Source organism: Chelonoidis abingdonii, chromosome 6 (genome assembly GCF_003597395.2).
Source record: "Chelonoidis abingdonii isolate Lonesome George chromosome 6, CheloAbing_2.0, whole genome shotgun sequence".
Lineage (NCBI taxonomy): Eukaryota > Metazoa > Chordata > Testudines > Testudinidae > Chelonoidis > Chelonoidis abingdonii.
Window position 1 is genome coordinate 16,892,172 of NC_133774.1, and position 24,595 is coordinate 16,916,766.

Sequence of the window (24,595 nt, forward strand, 5' to 3'; positions counted from 1 at the left end):
GCCCTGACTCCCCTTAAAGGGGTCAACCACCCTGCAACACAGCCTGATCCTCTGTATCGTGTGCAAGCAAAATAAAGTATTTGTGAACATCTGGGGTATGCAAGAAATGCAGGACTGAACTCTAGACTAGTGGAGAATAACCCTTTTAGAACGAAATCACGATTTTAGTCATCTTATGTAGTAAATTTATCCCAGCAATAATTTCACAGATCAGTTTTGGAGATCCTGAAGTTCCACAGATCCTTATTAGCCACCGGGGTCTATGAAGATTTACATTTACTATCCCTTTGAAAGAGTCTCAGAAATAAAGTGGACACACACTACATATTTTTCAAAGATACTAAAAATGTGCAGCAAATGTTTTTTGTTTAAATACGTAATTAAAATGACCCTTTAAAAGCTGAACTATTAGTATGGCCCAATTAAAGTTGCCTGAAATTCTTCTACAAATATGCGTTTCTGTAGATTTTTGAGGAACACTTACATGCAGTTCATTTCATAGATGCTATTTATACACCATGTTTTTTTATTTAAAATGTAAAAATTTCTGAATCTAAATGGAGGAAAAGTTATTGTCTCAAAGAAAATCCAAAAGGGAAAAATAGCCCTTTGAAAAGGTGTCTAATTCTTATACATATATGCTCCTTTAAAACGATTTGCATACAAATACAGGGAAGATGGAACCAGATATATTAATTAGTATGAAAAGTAAAAATTCATATATACTGTTTTAAATACAGTCTAAAGGGAGCTGAAGTTGTATACATGACAGTAAGTAAATGCTATACTTGCAGATTAGACATTAGTTTTCTTCTCAAGGGATGGATTTCTGCTAGTTTCATGTAGGGTCTTGATAGAATGTCTTTCATCTTTTCTTGGTACACTCTCTCTGCTGCTAGTCCTGATTCATATTCTCGCTGCTTTTCTTCTTCCTCAGCAATGTGGGCCTGCTGCTGATAGGTAATTTGAGCCTGCAGCTGCTCCCGATATGCCTTTGCCTCCTGCATTTGTCTGCAAATGACATGGCAAATGTCTCATTTAGGCTGTGTCTACACTGCCACTTTCAGCGCTAAACTTTAGTCATTCAGGGGTGTGAAAAAACACCCCCGAGTGACAAAAGTTTCAGCGCTGAAAAGCACCAGTATAGACAGCGCTTTATTGCCAGGAGCTACACTTCTGGTGATACAGCTACCACTACTCATTCGGGGTGGGTATTTTTTATCACCGGGAGAGCTCTTCCCTATCGATAAAGCATGCAGTGGCCGTGCTGTGACATGGGCAGTGGAGACCTACTCTTAGAAGTTAAAGATAGAGAATTAACAGCTCAGATTTCTTCAGGTATCATTGATCAATCTTATGTGAAATACTGCTTAAAACTGCTACTTGTTATCATTAACTACTATTCTAATGAATAACTACCATATTTTAATAAATTGTAAACTCTTTGGGGGCACAATGTCTTTACTGTGTCTTATAAATCAGAGTACAATCTCAGTGCTTAGCAAACAATGATCAGTGAACAAACAATCATTAATCAAATAACAAGTTGTATGCTTCTCCCCCCCACCCCCCTCCCCAAAAATCTCTAACTCTTTATCTGTCTGTTATTGTGGTAAGGAGATGACAGAGGATTATACAGAATATACTTAATTGTTAGGTCTAGGTTTTTATCTGGCTATGTTTCATGCCTGTAGCACCCTAATATCCAATTTTCCATCTCTTGTTTCTAAGATAACTCTATTAAGTACTTCCATATAAGAAGGCAGGCCAGAGATTCCTGCCATGGCCTTATGCTAACATTACTCTGAGAAATGGCTTGGGAGAAGAAAGTGAGTTCTACCCCAAGACCTGCACTTAACCTTTGCTATCCTCTGGAGTGCTGTTTGAAGAGCCCACCTACCTACCTTGGGTATTTTTAAAGCATCCATCACCATGGTACTTAAGTGTCAACAGTTTCCTCAAAACCAGTGCATTAATCAGGTGCTGCGTGAGCCACGTGGCAAGACTCTGCTTACTGACACTGACAAAAAAGTGATATGGCCAGCACTTCTTCCTCCCACAGAGTGTGACTGCCACCAAAGCCTAGAGATGGTCTGAGAACTTTTCTGTTAACCGTAAAGCTGTTGCCAAAACACCATGGAATGAAACACATATTGGCTCTGGAAGGGGCTACTCCATTATTTTCTTCAAATGAGCATCAGAGTGGGCAACAGTATAGAAAAGAAATCAAGTGGATAAAACATTATAGCTAGTAAAATGAAACTGTAAAGGAAGGCCTGTGTACATGACATCTGGAACCACTGTATTTCAGAGAGTGCTAAGTACTAGTACTCTTTCCTCAGGCGAGCATAAGCTAGTGAATATTTGTTCAGATGGTGTGTGTGATCTTGTGTTTCAATGCCTGAATGCACTGTCCGTCAATATTCTTCAAGGGTGGACTGAATTTTGCAATAAGCCAGAACATTCCAACTCTTATGCTTAAGTAGTTGAATTAATCTCTCAAAACTCAGCATATGGGTATGTACTTACTAAAAACAACCAGTAAGCTCCAGACAATTACACTTGGTGGAATACAACTGTGTATGAATAATCAGGTTTGGGTGGTTGTGTAATACCAATTTCAATATAACATAGGTACTACTGAATAGTCAATAGCAAATTGGCTACACAGTATAGCACCTGCAGAGAAAATTTGTGCAGAATAAACCCCGTTGCTATTACACTGCTACTTCAGAATGAGAATTATTCAACTCTGAAGAGCTTAAGACTCAACTTTATTACAAAACTTACTGACATTAGAAGGAAAACATACCTTAAATATTTTTTTTCTTCTATAGAATTGAGTTCTTTAATGGCTTCAGCTAATAGTTTCTTGTCCTGAGCAAGTTCTTCCTGCTGCTTTGCATTTCTCTCCACTGCAAAAGGAAAAATAAATGCACTGCTAACCTTAGAAGAATGTAAACTTAAACCCAAATAGCTTATTCTAAATGGCAGGCTTGAGTCTTGCTGCTTCTGGAAAGGCACAAAAGCAATAGGAGAGATGTTGTTGGTATTTTTCCACCCATATCTGTCATTTAGAAGAGAGGATTTCACATATACAATTTCAGAATGTTCTGAAATAAAGGCTTACTTCTACAATCTTTATTTGATTAGTCTTTGTTTCACTCATGTCAATGGGATAACTAGCATGAGTAAAGGCTGTAGGATTGGGCCCTAATGCAATAGAACTGTCTTATCTGTTGTAATAGTATCTATGCAGTATGTGTCCCCAATTCTTTGTGTGCCTCCCTCATGACCCCATACCAGGGTCCTCCATTTGTCCCCCACATGCACTTGGGGCCAAATTCCGCTTTCAGGGAAAGCATCTGCCATCTCAATTGACTATGACAGAACTTGCATTCACTTTACCATGGGCAGTACTTGACCCACAGACTAATTGTGCTGAAATTTCTTACACTTCTCCTCAATCTGCAGTCGTCTTGTATCCAGGACATCTTTCATTAGCCGTTTCCTAGCTTCCTTTTCCAATCTCATTTGCTCAACCTTCTTGGTCCAAGACTTCTCCATCTCTTCCTCCAGAAGCTTGTCCATTTCTTTCTCTCGATGCGTCTCCTCTTCCAATTGTTGAGCCAGATATTCCCGGTACATCTGCTGCTCCTTGAACAGCTCTTGCTACAAAATATGGATAGTATATAGACTTTCAAAAAGGCATTTCAACAGTAATTTTATTAATGGAAAGCAGTGTCTGGTGGTGGACTGGGAAAAAGACTGGGAGCATGTCTACGTTGCATCTGAGAGCGAGACTCCCAGCCTGGGTCCACAGACTTGCGCGAGTGCACTAAAAACAGCTGTGTAGATGTTGTGGCTCAGGCTGGAGCTTGGCTTCTCAAGCCACCCCACGCTTCAGACTCCAAGCTCCCAGCCAAAGCGGCACCATCTACACAGCTGTTTTTAGCACACTAGCATGAGCTCCACTAGTAGATGTCAGCTGAGCAGGACTGGGAGGCTTGCTCCCCGATGCAGCACAGACATGCCCTTGGCCTCTTTTCCAAACTCTGCCACATCTCACTGTCACTTAATCACTTTGTGCTCCAGTTTTACACTGGTCATTCCATTGAGTTCAAAAGGATTTATACTGGATTTACACTGATGTGAGAAGAGAATCACGCCCTATCACTGAAAAGTATTATTACCAGAGAGTTGTGCACTTCATAGTACCTGTAGGATGAGCTCATTGTACACAGCAGGGGCTCTTTGCATCCCTCCACAGCCTGCATAAACTTTGTGTGTGCTACCCTTCCTCTATTTCAGGGACTCCTTGCAATCCCCCACCTCTCCATCATGCCAGGGGTTCTGTGTTCTCCACACTCCTTCCTTCCCCCATACCAATGTCCCTCATTCCTCTGACATGCTAAGGGCTCTGTTTGCTGCCCCTTTGCTTGGCGGCAGGGGCCCTGTGTCCCTCCCAGGTTTCCCTTTCCCCCATACCATTGCTTTCCCCCCAACATTGGCAGTGGCTATGTGTATTCCCCTCTGAAGCTGATAGGTCTGCTGATCAGATGCAATGGGCTCTGTGTCTCTCCGGCAGGGTTTTGGTTCAACAGTGCCTCTTGGGGAGGTGACAGAATTGTATGCTCACTCTGTGTTCAGTCACTCAAGTGGGGTGCTCAATAGCACTCTGAAGGGTATGGCTCAAAGTCCACTGGTTCCTTAGCACATGGAACAGGATACAGGGCCCTTCACTTCAGGGGACATTTTTTAGACTCTGCTCTCTTCTAGGCCTCTCCCTGGGAGGCGGGAAGCTCAGCACTTTGCTCTCCACCCAGAGCTGCCCAGGAGGTAGTGAGCTTCCCCAGTGTCAAACCCCTCCATTCCTGACAGGACTTGCAGATGTGGCAGGGCAGGCCACAGCAGCCAAGAGCAACTTCTTAACTCCTTCCTACCTGGTGCAGGGTTCCTACACCCTGTCACTATCCTCTATCCCCCCCTGCCAGTTTTTCCATTTTTAATAGGATTCTGTCCCTTGACACCCACAACACTCCCTGACATTTTGGAATTGGTTGGATGCGGCATTCAAAAGTTATTGAATTACATACAAACAGATAGAGAAATGCCATCAAGTTGAATGCAGGAACTCACAAGCTTGGCCAATTACTGTAAAAATAAATTAAACCTGAATTTGAAACAAAACTCAGTTCAAATTCATGAAATATTTCCAGCATTATTGCATCTTATCAAGACTGAAAATCTTTTTTTAGCATCGGAAGCATCATTAGGCTGAAATTTACATTTTTGATGAAATCAAGAAAAATTTTCATAAAGCATAATATAATATTTTGAACTGATGAATCTAGATAGTAAATTTGAACACAGAAGAATAATTTGAGCCAGCATGAGCCAACTTAGTTCATTTAAAGCACTTTCTTCTGTAGATCTCAAAGCTCTTTACCTTTTTTTGTAATCATGATCCCCATTTTGCAGCAGGGGAAGCTTAGGCACTGAGAAATGAAGTAACTTGCCCAAAGTAACACAGCAGCTTTTGGCAAAGCCAGGAATAGAACCCAGACTAGTGACTTTTAGTACAACAACCTATCTTCTAAGGACACTCTAGCCCTATTTTGAAAGTATACTGCAGTGCTTTTAAATATGAAAAAACTCCTTAAAATGCTAGGGTAAATCACTTACAGAATATGTAGACTCATTCAAACAAATACATACATTTTCTAACTACATAGTTCAAAATTATTTTTTCTTTCAATTACGTGCCAGAATCTGAGTTTAGGACTCTAACTTTTTCTTGTAACAGCCATTAATTTTACCAGTCTTGTCTATGCTGAAAGCAAAAACGTCCCGCACCAGTTCAGCTCTACTACTGCTAGCAATGCTGGGTACCACCAGTGTTTTAAGCACCAGGTCATCTAACTTTGCTCTGAACAGGTCTAACTGACATGGTGCTTTAAATGGCGGTGGCAGACCTGTACCTTTTCTATACCAGGGTTCCCACTGTTGCCTAACCCCAGTGGAATGGAACCAATGCTATGAATGCAGGAAATATTTGCAGCATTTCCCTAACATGCACTAGCTTATAAACACCTAAAGCAGAGTAAAGAGTGCACTTCTTTGCTCAGCTTTAATGGTAACGTGCAAAAGATTTTTTTTGTTTCCAGGCGGTGGTGAATCTACTTGTTTTTAATTTAAGAAATAGCAGGTTTCTTGAACTCAGATGTTTTCAGGAAACAGAGATGTTTATTATGAGCTCTAACACCTTAACTGAAGGGGACAGGTATTGAATTTTAACAGAAACAGCCCTTCAATACTAGGAAAGGAAGCTGGAGATAAATAGTTAAAAAAAATTGTTGCGAACAGCCTGATTAAAAACAAGACTTCAATTTCTAAAGTATAAAGCAAGCAGGATTCCCTTCCCTTTTTTCCTTCAGGCTATCTTAATAAATCATAAAAAAGCAAAAGCACAAAAGCACAATGCAAGACTGAACTTTAAGTGCTAGTGAATTTGTAGTAGAGACAGAGAAGTCTGAATTCAAGTCAGCTTGTGCCATTTAAAGCATTTCACTTGCAAACTTAAACTACACATATATCTAGCTAATAATTAAAGATTTTAAACAATTTTGTAAGTATTTAAATACATTTCAGTTCAGTTGAAATAAGATTTATTTTTCTCTGCAGTTACAAATATCCAGTCAACAACATCCATGAAACTGCAGAAAGCTTAGCATTAGACTTTCTAATTTATATTCCCAGCCAGGTTGTGTAAAGCCCCAAAAGAGCCACTGACTTGAACACAGCAGAAGCAGCATGTGGGTCAGACCAGATTAGATTCCATGATCCTCTGGGATTCGTCCTTTGCCCCAGACCTCTAATCTAGTCAAGTGCAAACCTAGCTAATGCTATTATTCATTTTAAAATGTTTCCCTCTTTAACATGACAGCAGGCTCCTTTAGAAAAGTAGAGCGCAGGCAAGAAGAAATGAAATATGCAGTCAAAGACCTTAATAAAATATAAAAAGATTTCCAACAAAAAAAATCAATTTATAAACAGAATAGAGCTTGATTCCAATCTCACACCTATGTAACGCCATTGAGGTCAATGGAATTAGTCCAAATCAGGAGATCAGACACAATTTGAAAAAGATCACATGCCCTTTGCTCTTACTTTTCTTTGATTTTTTCCCTCTGTGTCTTCCTGGGATTCATGAGAAAATCGTTCTAGGATTTTCATGTCTAGAGCAAGTTCCTCTTGTTTTTCCTGATTAAGACGCTTCATCTTTGCCCGAGCTGAACTGATCAACATGTCCCTGTGTTCCTTCTGTTTCTGTAATTTCTCCATCTGAACTCGCTCATTTTCTAGTTTAAACAGCTTCATTTCCTCTTCCTGCAAGAATAAAAGAAGAGTAGCCAACTTGCAAGATCACTGTATAACTTAAAAAAAAAATGATGGCTGGGATTAGTTTAATTGGAACATATAAATGGGAAGATAAATATTGAAGATTTTGTTTGCTAATATGGTTATTAAAGCATGAATATTTTAGCATATCATTCATTAGAATTCAGGATTTTCTAATTATCATGTATGTTTCATTGCCAAATGGGGGGATTGGCGCTCTCTAAATACTTATGATGGGCAATGATTCATATGTTGTTGCAAATCAAGAGTAGCATCAATTCATTATTTGTATCTGAACACTTTAAAATTTTCAGACAAAAGAATCTGTGTGCAATAAATATTAACTATAGCCATTTCTAATAATAGAGCCAATCTCTGCTTCCTGTTACTCTGAATTTTCACTGATGTATCTCCACTGCACTACACTATTGACTCATATTTAGCTTGTGGTCCACTATGACTCCCAGATCCCTTTCCAGATACTCCTTCCTACGCAGTCATTTCCCATTTTGTATGTGTGCAACTGATTGTTCTCTCCTTTTGCCTTTGTCCTTATTGAATTCCGTCCTATTTACTTCGAACCATTTCTCCAGTAAGTCAGGATCATTTTGAATGATAACCCTATCCCCCAAAGCACTTGCAACCCCTCACAGCTTGGAAGCATCTGCAAACTTTATAGATGTACTCTCTATGCCATTATCTAAATAACTGAAGATTGTGAACAAAACCAGATCCAGAACTGATCCCTGTGGGACCCCACTCATTATGCCCTTCCAGCATGACTGTGAACTACTGATAACTATTCTGTGGGAACGGTTTTCCAACCAGTTTTGCACCAACCTTATAGTATCTCCATCTAGGTTGCATTTCCCTAGTTTGTTTATGAGGTCATGTGTGACCCTGCCAGCAGGTAGGGGGTCTTAGGGGACAACTACTGCACTGGTGGGGTGCAAAATAAACTTTATTAAGAAAATGCAAAAACAGGGAAAATTCAATAGTGAGGGGTATGGGGTTTGTTAAGGTAGACAATTGGGGAGGGGTTTCTTTTAGTAAATAGTATAGGGGGTTTCAATAGTGGGGTACAATACAGTGGGGTACAATACAGTTGGTAACCAATACAACACAATTAACGACTGAAATATAAATGTAACAGTAGCTAACATATTTCTTATGTAAGAGTGTGTCACAGCAGAATAACCAACTAACGTTATGGGAAAACAATGTTAAATAAACCACACACTCTAGAGTAAAAATGTGGTCACAGTGGTGTAATGTAAATAAAATGGAGGTTGTGTTAGAGAGAAAAAGGCGTAACATTGGGAGAATTTTATGCTAGACTTCAGTATAGCACACAATTGAAGGTTTGGCAGCAGTAGGAGCGAGGGTGAAACACGTGGGAAGGGATAGAAATGAGAGACAGGAGAGAGAGAGGAGAAGCAGGTGTGTAGGGAAAGAGGAACAGGTTGGGCGAGGATCGAGCGAGCACGTGAGCAGAGAGCGAGGAATTTATAAAACTCAGGGACGACACGGTAGAGCAGACAGGCTGCAAGAGTTTAAACAGAGCAGAGAAGACGCAACGAGTGGACTGGGGAGCTCGGGGGAGCATGGCAACTCGGGCGGTGGGCGTTAGGGCAGCGGGAGAAGACTTAACCACAATTATACAGAACACAGCAAAATCTTCATCTATGATCTAACTTAACCAGACTACACAAATTAGCAGTAACAGAACACATGCAACAATTTTTAACCTAATTACAGAGCACAATACAAACAATTCTTTACCAACTTAACTTAACCACAGCTATGCAAAAATGAAATTACAACTTATCTAGAACTAAGAACCTGATTCTAATAGGTGCACCTTACACTATGCCGATTCTTTGATCGGGAGGGGGAGCAGTTCCAGAGGGCAGAGTGGGTGTGCCCAGGGTACACAGCCCCGGGGCAGGGAGGTTAAGTTAACTAGTGGTGGCTGCAGCAGTGGGGGCTGCAAGCTGGCAGCCCAGGATACAGTCCAGGAAGGCACAGCTTAGGGCAGCGGCACAGGCTTATTTTTAGCAGCAAAGGCGCGGTGCGCGGGAGCCAAAAAACAGATTAAGCGGACAGACCCAAGAGTTTAGCCTTCAGAGGTCTGTCTGCTTGGAAACAAGGCCAGCAGCTATTGGAGGGAGGCAGGGCCACGAGGCGCCGCAGGCCGGCCCCCTTCACCACGCTGCTCTGCAGAGAGAGAGCTCTTACCAATCCCCAGGCAGCCAGCAATAACAACAGCAGAGAACAGGAACAGCAGTACATCGGAGATGGAAGAGGACTCGATTCGCTTTCAATAATCAGGAGATCTCCAGGCACAAATTTCGGTTGTTCGTGGGAGGGAGTTAAAAACGGGGTACGCTCAAAAACAAACGAGAGCGGGGAGAGGGGCCCCCAAAGACCCCTAGCTGATCAGACCAGTGGCAAAGCAAGACCTTCCCGAGGTCTGATCAGAAATGTCTGTTGTTTCAACCAGAAAAGACTTAGGCAGTTTCCCCACCAGACTACATTTTTGATATGGCTTCCTCTTGATACAGGGGAGGAGAGGAGACAGGGAAAGGGCTGCAGGGAGTGAGCAGAAAGCATGCCTGGGCATGGTTCTGGCAGCACAGGTATGACTCATATGCTTAATTAGTGGCCACTTCAGTCGTCTTGCACATATAATCTGTGCAGCGCCCGCCCACACTGAGCCCGACGTCTGAACAAAGGAGCCAAACAAAGAAAGCCCCCTCCCTGAGGCAGAGCAGCGGCTCCAGTTAGCTCTGTTTACAAGCCATCACCTATGCAATAGGGCTGGACTTTAGTTAGCACAAATGGCCGGGCAGGGGCAGCCACACAGGCCAGATGAGACAGGAGGGCGGAACAAGAAGTGCAGCAGGGAGGACAGCAGTAACAGAACATTGTGTCAAACAGTATCAATCAACTAATTGCAGTGAACCCTCCACTAAATGTCTGTAAGTTAAAGGGAGTTCTCCCTGAATAGAAATGCGATTTTAAGCAAACTAAGTTAAGTGATTCAACTTCCCCATAAGATTTTAATGATATGGCAAGGGTTAGGTTCGCAGAGAAATTTTTCTACGACAGACAAAACTAGGACCTATATTATATATATTCACACCATATCTCATATACATTATTCAGCAAGCCAGGGTCTCTGGAAGCCTAGCGTCCAATTGCAGAGGGCAAGGAAGCAGTCAACAGAGGCTGGTATAGGGTTGTCAGGGAGGGACAGTTTTGAACAAGCCGGAAATACTGGCTAGCATGCTAGGAAGTCTTCGCAACGCACAGGGAACCAGGGAACTCTATGGGGAGCGGGGAGCTAATAGGGGGTCTGCCGGTCCACCCTGGTTTCGAGCCCCACGCAACTACACTGCAACGGGTCTTGCTCTTATACCTGCAAGGCAGTGGGAACAAAGTCAACGTGGACTGCCCAACGACCATTAGAGAGGGAGCACTGCACAACTTTAAGCCGAGGCCATTGTTGCCGCTAATTGATCGAGCAACGTAACAACAAACCAACGTTAACCAGGACGCACTTTAAGTTGAGGAAGTTACTATACTACAAGTCAAAGATATACCATGACCGACTGCTTCCCCCATCCACAACGTTTTGTTACCTGTCGAACACAACACTTCAGGATTGGTTTGACAACCAATTCTGTTTTTTGACAAATTCCATGCTAGACTTGATTACTTTATCACTTATTTATCTTCTAGATGTTTGCAAATTTATTGCTAAATTATTTGCTCCAGTTTATTTTAAGGAGAGGGTACAAGAAGTTAAACGACTAGTCTGGTCATTTTTCCCCGGGTTGTCCATAATACCTTTTTATAGAGTTGCACTTACACACATATACATATACATATATACAGCAAGCAGGAGTCTCTGGAAGCAGCTCCAATGCAGAGGGCAGAAGCAGCACATGGCAGTTGTGGGAGGGACAGTTGAAAGCCGGAAACTGCTAGCATGCTAGGAGTCTGCAGCACAGGGAAACAGGGAACTTATGGGAGCGGGGAGCTAATAGGGGGGCTGCCGGTCCACCCTGGTTTCGAGCCCCCACCAACTAGCTGCAACGGGCTGCTCTTCCTGCAAGCAGTGGACAAAGCAAGTGGCTGCCCAACGACATTAGAAGGGAGCACTGCACAACTTTAAACGAGCATGTTCCCTAATTGATCAGCAACGTAACAACAAACCAACGTTAACCAGGACGACTTTAAGTGAGGAGTTACTATACTAAAGTCAAGATATACCATGACTACTGCTTCCCCCCATCCACAAGGTTTGTTACCCTGTCAAACAACACTATCAGGTTGGTTTGACACAATTTGTTTTTGACAAATCCATGCTGACTGATACTTATCACATTATTATCTTCTAGATGTTTGCAAATTGATTGCTTAATTATTTGCTCCATTATTTTTCCGGGTACAGAAGTTAAACCGACTGGTCTGTATTTCCCCGGGTTGTCCATATTTCCCTTTTTATAGATTGGCACTATATTTGCCCTTTTCCAGTGTTCTGGAATCTCTCCCATCTTCCATGACTTTTCAAAGATAATCACTAATGGCTCAGATATCTCCTCGGTCTGCTCCTTGAGTATTCTAGGATGCACCTCCACTTCATCAGGCCCTGATGACTTGAAGACATCTAATTTGTCTAAGTAATTTTTAACTTGTTCTTTCCCTATTTTAGCTTCTTCTAATCCTACTTCATTTTCACTTGCGTTCACTATATTAGATGTCCACTCACCACCAACCTTATTGGTGAAAACCGAAATGAACAAGTCATTAAGCACCTCTGCCACTTCCACATTTTCTTTTGTTATTCCCCCCCACCACCATTGAGTAACAGGACTACCTTGTCCTTGGTCTTCCTCTTGCTTCTAATGCATTTGTAGAATGTTTTCTTGTTACACTTTATGTCTCTAGCTAGTTTGATCTTGTTTTGTGCCTGGGCCTTTCTAATTTTGTCCTTACATACTTGTGTTATTTGTTTATATTTATCCTGTGAAATTTGACCTAGTTTCCACTTTCTGTAGGATTCCTTTTTGATTTTTAGATCATTGAAGATGTCTTGGTTAAGCCAGGGTGGTCTCTTGCCATACTTCCTATCCTTCCTACACAGTGGAAAAGCTCCCCTTTCTAAGAAAATAACTGGATACCATGCTGGGACATAAACTGTGCACTGAGCCTGCAATTCTGCTTCAAAGTTACTGATGGCAATGTAAGCGCTCCAGGGCAGAGATGGAGTCTGTTAATCTGAACTGGGAAGAGCCCAGCACACTTTTGAGCACTGTAAAAATACTCAGTGGAAAGAGTAGCTGAGCCCTCAGCTTCAGAGAGCAGTAAGTCAAATTCCAAAAAGATTTCACAGGGAACCACTGTCAGGCATCAGAAAAATCAAGAATTAATGAGAGATTCATAGCTTATGTATCATAAAGCCAGAATGGACCATCATGATCATCAATGAATGGAGATACAGGATGAAATCATTTGAAAAATAAATGATAACAATGGAATAAAGATCAAGGGTGAGATGGGATGAGGAGTGAATTAGGAAATACATCTCTAGTAACAACTGTAAAATTTTCCAACATATGATAGAGATGCTAATGCCAGAATTATTTACCCCATTCTCCAAGCTTCCTTAACACCAGCAAGCAAATTATCTGTTTAGGCATTTATCCCAAACTCATCATTGTAGCATCTGAGTGCCTGAGTCCAAAACATAAATGTTTGTTACCTGTATGCAACATCAGCCAAAGCCATACCAATCATCCCACTGACTGATATCCCAGCTGCCAACACCAAGTAAGTGTGCTAATGTACAACACTCTTTGTTTAGGAGTACCCTCCTCAAAACAGATGCAGTTGCAGACAGATTAGTTTGCCAGCTCCACTCTCTCAGGCCCCCAAAGAGTAGACTGATAGTCTAGTATTTGATACATAGCATACACAACACTTGACTGCCAAACCAAGCCCATGAGATAGAACAGAGCTGTATAATAGTCATAATGCAGCTACTACCCAGGGTATTTAACCTCCCTGCTCTCAACCGACTTCTCCAGCTAGAAGCAGTCTGATATCTATGAATGGCAAAAAAATGAGCAGTAGCAGCTGTGACAAAGGACTGATCTGCACCCATGTTGGATAATGTCTGCAGTGCACTGCATCCACTGTACGATGGTGTGGCATCGTGATGGCAGCACAAAACTCCCACAGTATTCATTCTCTGGAGGATATGGACATAGTTTTAGCAGGATTGAATATGGACATTCCAGAAAGGCTGAAGCATGTTTCTGCAAAACACACCTCTACACCATGCATGTAAATCATATTAACTTAGCAATCATTTTCTAAGAGCTACAGCTACCACAGGTTGGTGCTGTAAGATGGACAGGGTCCAAGACAGCAAAGATAGTATTATTTTTCTCCCTAAATAATCCATTTCCATTGCAATGGCTAGTAGAAATTGGCTATGCTGTGCCTATTTATCAATGCTGCCAAAGCATTTCTGAACATTAGACGAAGTAGAAGGAGCAAAATTGTCTTCAATGCAATAAAATACTATGATATTATTGCGTAGAGAGAAAACAGCTTTCAAATAATTTGTGCTAGGCCCTAACATAAACATGTTGATAAAAGAAGGATACACAGACATACTTTGCTGTCCATTGCCTGTGCTCAACCTAAATGAAACCTCGAAGTAGTAGTAGAGGCAGACACAGCATTGAAAAAATGATGTTACCAACTTCCACCTCTTCTTTCACGGAAATGACTTTTAGAGCAGGCTGCAAAGCCTATCTGTTTTAATATTTTTTTCCCTAAAGGAGTACGTTGAAAGACAGGTGATTTTAGTTTGGCGAGGTGTGCCCTGAAAGTTGCCCTGGAGCAAACAGAAATTTTCCTGTGTGTGGTTTGAAATGATTGAAATGGTGTATGGACTGTTTACTGCTACATGGCAGAGATTTTCAAAGAGACCAAAGGGATTTGGATGCTTAATTCCCATTACTTTAAATGAAAGACAGCTTTAAGTACCCTTAAGTACCCTGTGATTTATAATATGCATCTATTATTATCGAGTGCTCTGTATTATTTGTATTACAGAGTGCTTTAGGCCACACCCAGGTTCACTGTGCTAGATGCTGTAGAAATATAGGCTATTTTCAAAGCAACCTGACAGAGCTGGATGCCCAATTTCCATTTTATCTTTGAAAATCACTGCCAAATACTAGTAGACAGTCTCTTCCCCAATGCTAGGCTCTGAGCATTTCAGTCATTGAAAATCACACATAAGATTCTATTCACTCCAGGTCAATTTTCAACCACTCCCAGCCCAGTCAGACGAAAAACATTTATCCTTCAACCTGTTCCTTCAGAAAAGTTTTATTAACACAGATGAACTTTGTAGCCTGCCGTGAAAAATCAGCAGCAGATTCAAGTCGGGTGCACACTAATTTAAATATCCATGGAAGGTAAAACTTTAATTATGACTCTGCATTGAAAACAATATCAAATTACCATTAATCGAGCCTCTTCTTCTTTCAGTCGCTTTGCCTCCTCTTTTTGAGCATCTAATGCAGCTACCTGGGCATTAAGCACATTCAGCAATTCTTGATTCTGTTCGGATTTTTTCTGGAAGTCCTCTATCCCTCGTTTTTCCTTGGCCAATCGGTCCTCTTCCCAAAGCTCTGCAAATATCTGTTCCTCCCTCTTCTCTTGCTTCTTCAATTCTTCCTTAAGGGCCAGTTGGGCCAGTCGGTCTGAACACACCTCCCTCCGATGTCTCTGACTCCATTGTAAACGAACCTCTTCACACTGTTCTCTGAACGTGTATATAATGACAAAAAAAGTCGTAAGATAATAGGCAGCTAGTTTGGTGACTTTTGATGGAAACAAAGTCAGGGTCCAATGATCTGAGCACAAGACACAGAGCCAGAAATTGCTGAATTCTAAAACTGATTCTAACACCAACTCTTATTAAGACCTGGGAAAGTCACTAAGCACCTCATCTTGCACCAGCGAAGTCAACAGGAATTTTTCCATTGACATTAATGGGAGCAGAAGCAAGCCCTTAAGGTACATGCCTCAGTTTACCCATCTGTAAAATAGAGACAATATATAATTATACTCATTCCAACTTTCTGTTTTAGCATTTGCTAATAACTCTGAAGCTGAATCACATCCAGAAACTGATCACCAGTGCTGGAATCTCTGTTACATTGTTCAGTAAGAACATACCAGATTTTAGTAACATATGATTAAATAAATTCAGACATTTTCCAGGATCATTTATGAAAATGGCAGGAACAACCATGAATAGATATTAAGTATCTTCAACAAACAAGCAACACACCTATTTAATGATATAACATCAATAACACAATTTTAGCTTTCATTTATTCACTGCATCTGCATTATATAAAATGAATATTTTACCTTCAATTTAAGATAAAAAAAATTGATATTTTAAGAGCACTTCTTATATTTTTATACTTCTTTAATTTTTATAAGTGAACTCCAATTAATATCAACATATGCTATCAATATATATTTAGTGTGAACAATTTTCAAGCATTTTAATTCACTCTATAAACAGGTTGTGCAGTTTCATTGTTCACCATCAACATAAAGTAACAAAAAGGAAGGTAACAGATAATGGTGAATATTTATCAGCATGAAGAATTACCATCCTGAAGAGCACATATGCATTTATTAACTAAAAATATCCTACATTATTTAATGCTCATAGAAAACCATCTTCAACAGTTTATTGCAGTGCTCACTTAGGAATTCATTGTGATCATCAATATAGATAGATCGTTTACTATGTTTTAGGAACTACTGTATGACAACTAACTGGTAGTTTATTTGTATAATGTGCAATTTATTATTTTATACACTATTTAGTCTGATAATTTTGTATAGCAAAAATTATTAAATATTCATCAAACTATCCTCTAGTATTGCAGTTATCAGGGTGGAACATATAAGTGTCATAACTGTAATAATGGAACAAATACCAAAGAAATCCCATTATTTAGGATTTTTTCTCACCTAAAAAGATACAATTAAAATTTTGTTCGTCAGCTCTGAAAGTGAAAGTAACAGATTTGGATGTTGCTACTGAGGACCTGTCCATAATGAACATTGCCCCTTCTGGCTCTATTATCATCTGCTAAGCACTGACAGTGAGAATGATGCTGTATAAGATACAAAGAAAAACACTTCCTTTGCTCCAATGAAATTACAGTCTAAATAAACAGAACTGTACAAATCAGACACAAAATGCTCCAGGCGCCTCAGAAGATGGTTATGCCTTAGGTCCCATGCCTACAATGGGATTCACATGCACAGCCCCTTACTCTCACACTAATTCTCATTAACTTCAGTAGAACTCTGCATGCACATCCCTCTCTAAGCTCAGGCAGTAGAAGCCTGTGCATTTAGCCCCAGAGTTCCCAGGGTCAATCTGTCCACCAATGACCTGGGTCTGTGTCAGCATTACAAGTGGGGGCTCATCTGGGATATCAGCTGGGAAGTGTCAGAAGTTCAGGACATGCTTCCTCAGCTATGGGTAGTATGTAACCCATGCCTGCTTGGTGTGGCACTCCGTCCCCCTCTAGTAGCACCTAGCACAGCTAGAGATTGATGTGTCTGCTACAGCCTTAGCTAAAAGCCAACTGGCTTTTAGCTCATGCAGTACAGACTCATACACTGAGGGCAGGTCTACACTAGAAGCACTACATTGGCATAGCTGCGCTGCTGTAGTGCGTCTGAGGAAGACACTCTATGCTGATGGAAGACTATTCTCCAGCTGGCATAATTACTCCACCTCCACTACAGACAGAAGCTATGTCAGCGGGAGAGCGTCTCCTGCTCACAGAGCGCCGATGTTGACAGTGCTTAGGTTACTGTCACTTGTGTTGCTTGGGTGGAGGGGGATCTTTTTCTTAGATAAGTTAGATTGATTTAAGCAGTAGTGTAGACCTACCCTAAGCTTCAGAGGTCCCAGGTTTGATCCTGCCCGCTGATGACTGGCGTCTGTCAGCATTACACCTGTCCATGGAGGATAGGAGTTCCTATAATTGTAGGACTGGAAAGGACTGCGAGAAGTCATCTAGTCCAGTCCCCTGCACTCGTGGCAGAACTAAGTATTATCTAGACCATCCCATCCCAGTTTTTTCAATCTTCCCTCATAGGTCATGTTTTCTAAACCTTTAATCATTTGTGTTGCCTTTCTCTGGACTTTCTCCAATTTGTCCACATCTTTCCTGAAATGTGGCAGCCAGAACTGGCCACAATACTCCAGTTGAGACCTAATCAGGGCAAAGTAGATCAGAAGAATTACTTCTCAGGTCTTGCTTACAATACTCCTGCTAATACATCCCAGAATGATGATTGCTTTTATTTTTATTTTTTTTTTGCAACATGTTACACTGTTGACTCATATTTAGCTTGTAATCCACTATGACCCCCAGATCCCTTTCCACAGTACTCCTTCCTAGGTGTCCCTGCCAGCAGGTATATGGGATCTTGGGGAGCAATTACCACACAGGTGAGGTGCCAATTAATTTCTTTATTAAAGGAAAAAGGAAGTGGTGGGAATTTAACAATAAAATATGATGGGATGGGGTGTGTAGGGTGTTTACAACAGACAATGATGGGAGGGTTTCTTATTGAACAGTGTAGGGAGTTCTAACAGTGGGGTACAGTAAGTGGGGTTCAGCACAATGGGATACAGTACAGTCAATAAGCAACTCAACTTTATATAGGAACAATTCTAGATACAGTGTGGAATGCAAAACGTACCAAAAAGAAATGCAAATAAAAGGTAGCTTCTATATAAATGGTTAACAATCTTAGATAGAATGTAACTGGTTGGTGGCCTTATATACAATGTAGCACAATGGATATAATGTAAATCAAAGTATATCAGCATATGGGTGATAAGTGAAATTATGATGTAGAAAATTACTGACTTAATTGTGAGGCTGTGATAGTAAAGTGTACCTAAAAGCTGGGTTAAGGAACGGAAAGGTGGGGGGATGAATGATTAGTGGGCAACTTGATACAGGAGAGTGCGGCTGGAAGCAGCGAGACACTTTGAAGCCTGCACGGTAAGGACAAGGGGCTAGAGAGAGGTTTTAAGCACACAGGGGGGAGATATGACGGGGAAAAACAGACAAGTTATACAGGGGGAGAAACAGCAGGGTTTGGAAGTTCGGTGGCAGCAAGGAGTTGTAACAGAGAGACAGAGAGCACACAGGGGGGGATTGGAGCGGGGGAAAAACAGACAAAGTTATAACAGAGCGAGAAGCAGCAAAAAACCTTATCTATCTTAACCAACAACTAGGCAAAACAACAAATATCACAATTCTAAGCAAGACTATACAAGCAACTATACGAGCAACAGAAAGCAAACTATAACAAGGCAGGTGAAACTTACAAGCTCTATAATCTTAACAAACTATAACTTATTAAACTAAAAAACAAAACCTATGGTGCACCTCATGCTTATGGGGAAGTTACAGAGGGCAGAGTGGTATGTGCCCAGGGACGGTGGCTGCAGCAGTGGATACAGCTGCAAGCAGAGAGCCCCGAGGCAAAGCCCACAGGAGCAGAGCTTGCAGCGGCACAAACTTATTTTTAACAGCAAGTACTGCGGAGTTTGTAGGAGAGGTTTTAAGACACAGACCAAGGTTTACTGAGTCTGTGTGCTGGGGAGACAGAGCCAGCAGCTAAACTAATAAAATAAAAGTATAGAGAGTTTCACAAGAGGGATTCTTACAGCCCAAAGGAAGCAGCAGAGGTAAAAGCAGCAAGAACATCAGAAGGCTAGGTACGGCTTCAATAATCAGAAGATCTCTCAGGCAGCAATTCGTTCTTCGTGGGGGGGGGTTTCAAAAAACGGGGTCCGCTCAAATATAAAATGAGGAGCGGAGAAAGGATCCCCCAACCCCTGGCTGATCAGACCAGGCAGCAATGTAGGAACCTTCTGATGTTAGTTTCAAAATGTCTGTTTTTAAAGGCAAACTCAGGCAGTTCCCGCCAGTACTTTGATTGGCTCTCTTGATACAAGGAGGAGAGGAGGCAGGGAAACTGTAGGTGAGCACAGAGACATGTCTGGGCAGAGTCCTGTGCAGTAGGTGACTCAAAGCACATGAGGCCTATGACTCATGCCCAGGATCTTAAAACACAATAGTCTTGCAGCTCTGGACATTGCCTACCCTACACCGAGCCCAGTTTAACAAGGTGATAACAGGACTAACCCTTTGAACAGGCAGTGGTCCCATTAGCACAAGTGCATCCCTTGAGAAGGGCAATGGCTCTTGGTAAACAACTTAAGGGGCCCTCCTTTGAGAAGGGCAGTGGCCCTGGTAAACAACTTAACAGCCAGGGAAGGGCGGCCACAGGAGGAGAACAAAATGGAGTATGGGGAAAGCTATTAGAGAACAAAAATGAATAGGGGGATAGCTGTAACAGACACTAGGCAGTCATTTACCATTTTGTATGTGTGCAACTGATTGTTCTGTCTTAAGTGAAGTACTTTGCATTTGTCCTTATTGAATTTCATCCTTTTTACTTCAGACCATTTCTCCAGTTTGTCCAGATCATTTTGAATTTTAATCCTACCCTTCAAAGCACTTGCAACTCCTCCCAGTTTAGTATAATTTGAAAAATTTGTAAGTGTACTCTCTATGCCATTATCTAAATCATTGATGAAGATATTGAACAGAACTGGACCCAGAACTGATCACTGTGGAACCACACTCGTTATACCCTTCCAACTTGACTGTGAACCACTGATAATTACTCTTTGGGAAGAGTTTTCAACTGGTTATGCACCCAACATATAGTAGCTCCATCTAGGTTGTATTTCCCTAGTTTGTTTGTGAGACAGTAACAAAAGCCTTACTAAAGTCAAAATTTACCACATCTACCACTTCCCCCATCCACCAGGCTTGTTACCCTGTCAAAAAAAGCTATTACATTTGTTTGACACAATTTGTTCTTGACAAATCCATGCTGTTATTTACCACATTATTTTCTAGGTGGTTGCAAACTGATTGCTTAATTATTTGCTCCATTATTATAGCCCCACAGTACAGAGGTATGGCTCTTTAGCTCAACCTGTAGTAGCTCATGCCATTTAGCTCTGGAGGTCCTGGATTAAATCCCTTGTGTATTAGCCAAGATGACAGCTGTCACACAAGAAACTAATCGTACATGCTTCTGAGGATCACTGCTTTACACTGTAGGGTTTTTCCTTAACTGAACTGGTTGGTGGCAACATTTGTAGTTAGCAGGGTTAGCACTGATGGCCTTGAGGGGAGACGTGAGTTTTAAAGAGGGATCTATGTGAACAGAAGGTGGAACACCTGGTGCACAGAGACAGGGACTGAAGGGAGGCAGCATGGAAGAAGGCATGAAGGGGAGGGGGAAGAAGAATCTGGAAGGAGTGGTAAGGCATCTAAGCTAGTAGGGAGAAATGATAACCTCTCACCTAAGCCAACAAAATTGGGAAACTATATATGTACTCTGGGCATTCCAGAAGCTATAGATAACCATGGTCTTGATATCACATATGATAAATGAAAGGCATAGACATTTGAGGCCTTGCAGTAGCATGAATTCAGTTTAAGAGCTTGGACAAACAAAGCTTTTAGACATTGCAAGCCTGGCTGCCCACCCTGATGTTGCTTTGTGTTGGCACTTCAAGTTAGCAACAATGCTCAGCACCTTTCCAGCCTGTGGATGCTTTGGTTAACATGCTTTACAACAACATTTTAGTTTCAGTTGCCTTTTCTCACAACAGTCATTTTTTTGCTTTTCATAGAGCTCAGCAGGGCTTGTAGGTCAGATGAGAGGAGACTGAACAAGATGCAAATTCTGTGATAATACAGAGATTCTGAGTGTTGCATAAAAAAGTACTTGCTGATAGATCATTTTCTAGGGATTTCACTTTTGATTGTGGGCTACATTTGAGTAGCTGGCATAATATCCAGTTCCATGCAATAGAATCACATCTCCTTTTCTAACAAAAATATTGGGTTTTAGACATTTAAATTGTGACTTAAAAAGGAACATACAGAAGAACCAAAACTATATATTTTATATCCTCACCTTTTTTTTATTTTTATAAAAGTCCACAAATGCCTTGGACTTTGTCGAGTTATCTCTAGCACTTTAATTGGTGCCCTGCCTTAATACAGCTAACATGCCATTATATGCTACTACCACATCTAGGGAGCCAGCATGAGGGTGTGGTTAGGACATTGGACACCTTCTCAAACTTAAGTTTATTTCTTTCTTTGTAACAAAAGGATTGATAATACTTCCCCTTTTCATATGCTGTCCTGAGGATCAGTTCAGTTCTATAAAATGCTCTGAAGATATGAAATGCAAGGTAAGTGCTAAGAATTATAAATTAGGCTCACCAGGATCTTGCTGTATGTACGGAATGTTAAACAACTATAAAATGCTGTTTCCAATTTAGTTATAGTTAACCTGCATTTTAACTTTTGGGTAGAATTTGGTGACTAGACAACAAAATAATCAGTATTAATGAGAAAATGTACTGTTTCCATAGTGTTCCAGAGGAAATGTATAGTTCTTCAGATCTGAAAGATATTACCCTAAGGAAAACTATATTCCCTTAATACAAGGGGTTCGAAGTTCTCTCAGCCGTGAAGGGATTAAAATTTTTGTTATTTTATTTCATGCAATCTGAATTTAGTAGTTTCAAATAGTTTATTAGTTTCATGCAACCTGAATTTAGTAGAATTCTCAAGGGAAAAAGTTTGCCATGGTTAGAATTTTAATATAAAATAACTATAGTTGCTTGATTCCATCAAAGTAATTCCTTCAAAGCAATTTTTACAGTAACATGTGAACATCTGCTCCCCCAGATGGCCGTTTTACCTCTTCACTTTGCTGTCCTAAGCCTCTTAACATTAAAAATGCAGACTGCATATAGTAATTTCCAGAAGACAGAAGCCAAATTTACTTCCCTCAGAGTGATTTATCCATTTAATGGATCTGAGACAAAATTGCTGTGATAACAGCCTTCTCTGTGAGATGCTTGCAGTGTTATCACAAGAAAGAGGGGACATCTTTTTATGCAAATTCTGGCATTGTAATTTTCTCTAAAATATATAAGGAAAGTTCTCTTTGGCTGCAACTGATAGGCTGGGGAAGAAGAGAAAATGGAATGACTCAAAAATTAAAAAAAGAACAGGAGTACTTGTGGCACCTTAAAGACTAACAAATTTATTTGAGAATAAGCTTTCGTGGGCTAAAACCCACTTCATCGGATGCATGCAGTGAAAAATACAGTAGGAAGATATACACACACACACACACCATGAAACAATGGGTGCTACCATACACTCTATAACGAGAGTGATCTGTTAAGGTGAGCTATTACCAGCAGGAGAGAAAAAAACTTTTTGTAGTGATAATCAAAATAGACCATTTCCAGCAGTTGAGAAGAAGGTGTGAGGAACAGTAGGAGGGAAAAATAAACCAGGGGAAATAGTTTTACTTTGTGTAATGACCCATCTACTCCCAGTCTTTATTCAAGCACAAAGTAAAACTAATATGGCTGCTACTCTGAAACCTGTCAAAAATTAAAGTTGCCAGTTATGCTAGCTTATTAAAAAAAAAAAAAAAAAAAAAAAGCTAATAAAACCTATTTTAAAAATAACCAGCCCAATAGCAGCAGAGATTAGCGACCACCCTCTAAATTTACCAGCAATCTTCCAAAATGTTTTACAAAAGTCATCCCCATCTTCCTACGTTCTAATCTTCAGCAAGATTCCCTTCATCAGGTCCAGTCTCATTATGGCACTCAAGATTAGTAGCGATAAAATGCTTCCAACGATTAGGACAGGGATAGAAATAGAAAACCGCGCCTGTCCACATGATAGTTAGCCTTTGCTCACATTTGAGTTCATAAGCTTCTCACCATCACCCCTCGGGTTCATGAATTAGGTGAAGAGAATATGAAAGCTTTGACAGAACTACATCCGGGGGAGATGATTTTATGGCTGACGTAAATACAAGTACATCGCATACCAAGCTCCGTGAGAAAGAGCCCCAATATACGTATACAACTCAGCGATCTCTACCCTGCATTGCATGACAAAGGTCTCCTCAGACAATCCAGCGCCCTTAAACAAGCCCCCTGTTCTTCTCTTCAAAAGTTTTCAAATTCTGAGTCCAAATATTTCAAGATTAGAAAACCTCTCTCCCTTATGACCAGGCTGTAACACAACCACAAGATAATCTGAGGAGCCAACGTAAGATATTGCACTGTTGAGTACAAGCTGGACAAAGCTTAATTCATGGGTGCATAGTGATACCTACCACAATAGAATGACATCAGCTTTTGGAGACAGTTTAGAGGAAAGACCCTTTCCCCCACATACCATGACACTAACCATCTCCACCCTCACTGAGGTGAAAAAAAAAATTAAAAAAACAAAGCAAACGCATGAAACTTGGGAAGAAAGAAGGATGATACCTGTTCTAAGAAGAGATCAAGAATAATTCAATCTCGACAGTTGTGCTGGCTGTATTATTTTTTAAGGCCACTTCATATAAAGGGACAGTTTGGAGAGAGATGGGTCGAATCACTGCCTGCGCTTTACTTCCTGTGCCAGCAAACCAGTGCAAAGGGTTACATGCACCCCTCGAGGGGGTGGAAGTTCTATGTGCAAAAGGTCCGCTTCCCCAGGAGATCAGCACAGAGGGTCGAAACGGGGGGATAGATGGAAGGAAGCACTTGGGTCGTCCCTAGGGATGCACTAGGCTCCTTTTTGCCCACACGTCAGCCGTGTTTCAGCTGGCCTCAACAGTCATGGCCAAAGCAAAGCCTGGCCCGGGTTATCATCTTGTTTTAGACTGCTTCAACTCCTGGAAGAAGCTGTGGTATCTATACTGTGTTGAAACTCAGTCCTCAGCAAAGAGATTGTCATAAGTGCTTGTAGCGCTACCAAGCCACTTCGCTGGGCTTCCACCTCACAATGTTTTCGTAACCACCTAGAAGAGTGCCTACTTCTGCTACTTGAGAGTGTCTTCCTTATCATCGGAACAGACCTGGTCAAATCATTTCTGCAAACAAGTATATTAATTTGGCGTCTTCCCACTCTGGTTCCTCCAG

General features: G+C 41.1%; 1 protein-coding gene across 1 annotated transcript in view; it reads right to left on the bottom strand.

Moving 5' to 3' along the window:
- Positions 1 to 214: 214 nt before the first annotated feature.
- Positions 215 to 24,595, bottom strand: part of CFAP53 (cilia and flagella associated protein 53) — a 39,993-nt gene continuing 15,612 nt past the window's right edge. Inside the window, exons 4-8 of the mRNA XM_032768187.2 lie at positions 14,950 to 15,253; positions 7,171 to 7,389; positions 3,456 to 3,672; positions 2,813 to 2,915; positions 215 to 1,011 (exon numbers count right to left, since the gene is read on the bottom strand). Coding sequence (XP_032624078.1) covers positions 783 to 1,011; positions 2,813 to 2,915; positions 3,456 to 3,672; positions 7,171 to 7,389; positions 14,950 to 15,253 — 1,072 coding nt within the window. The 3' untranslated portion in view covers positions 215 to 782. The remainder of the gene's footprint in view (positions 1,012 to 2,812; positions 2,916 to 3,455; positions 3,673 to 7,170; positions 7,390 to 14,949; positions 15,254 to 24,595) is intronic.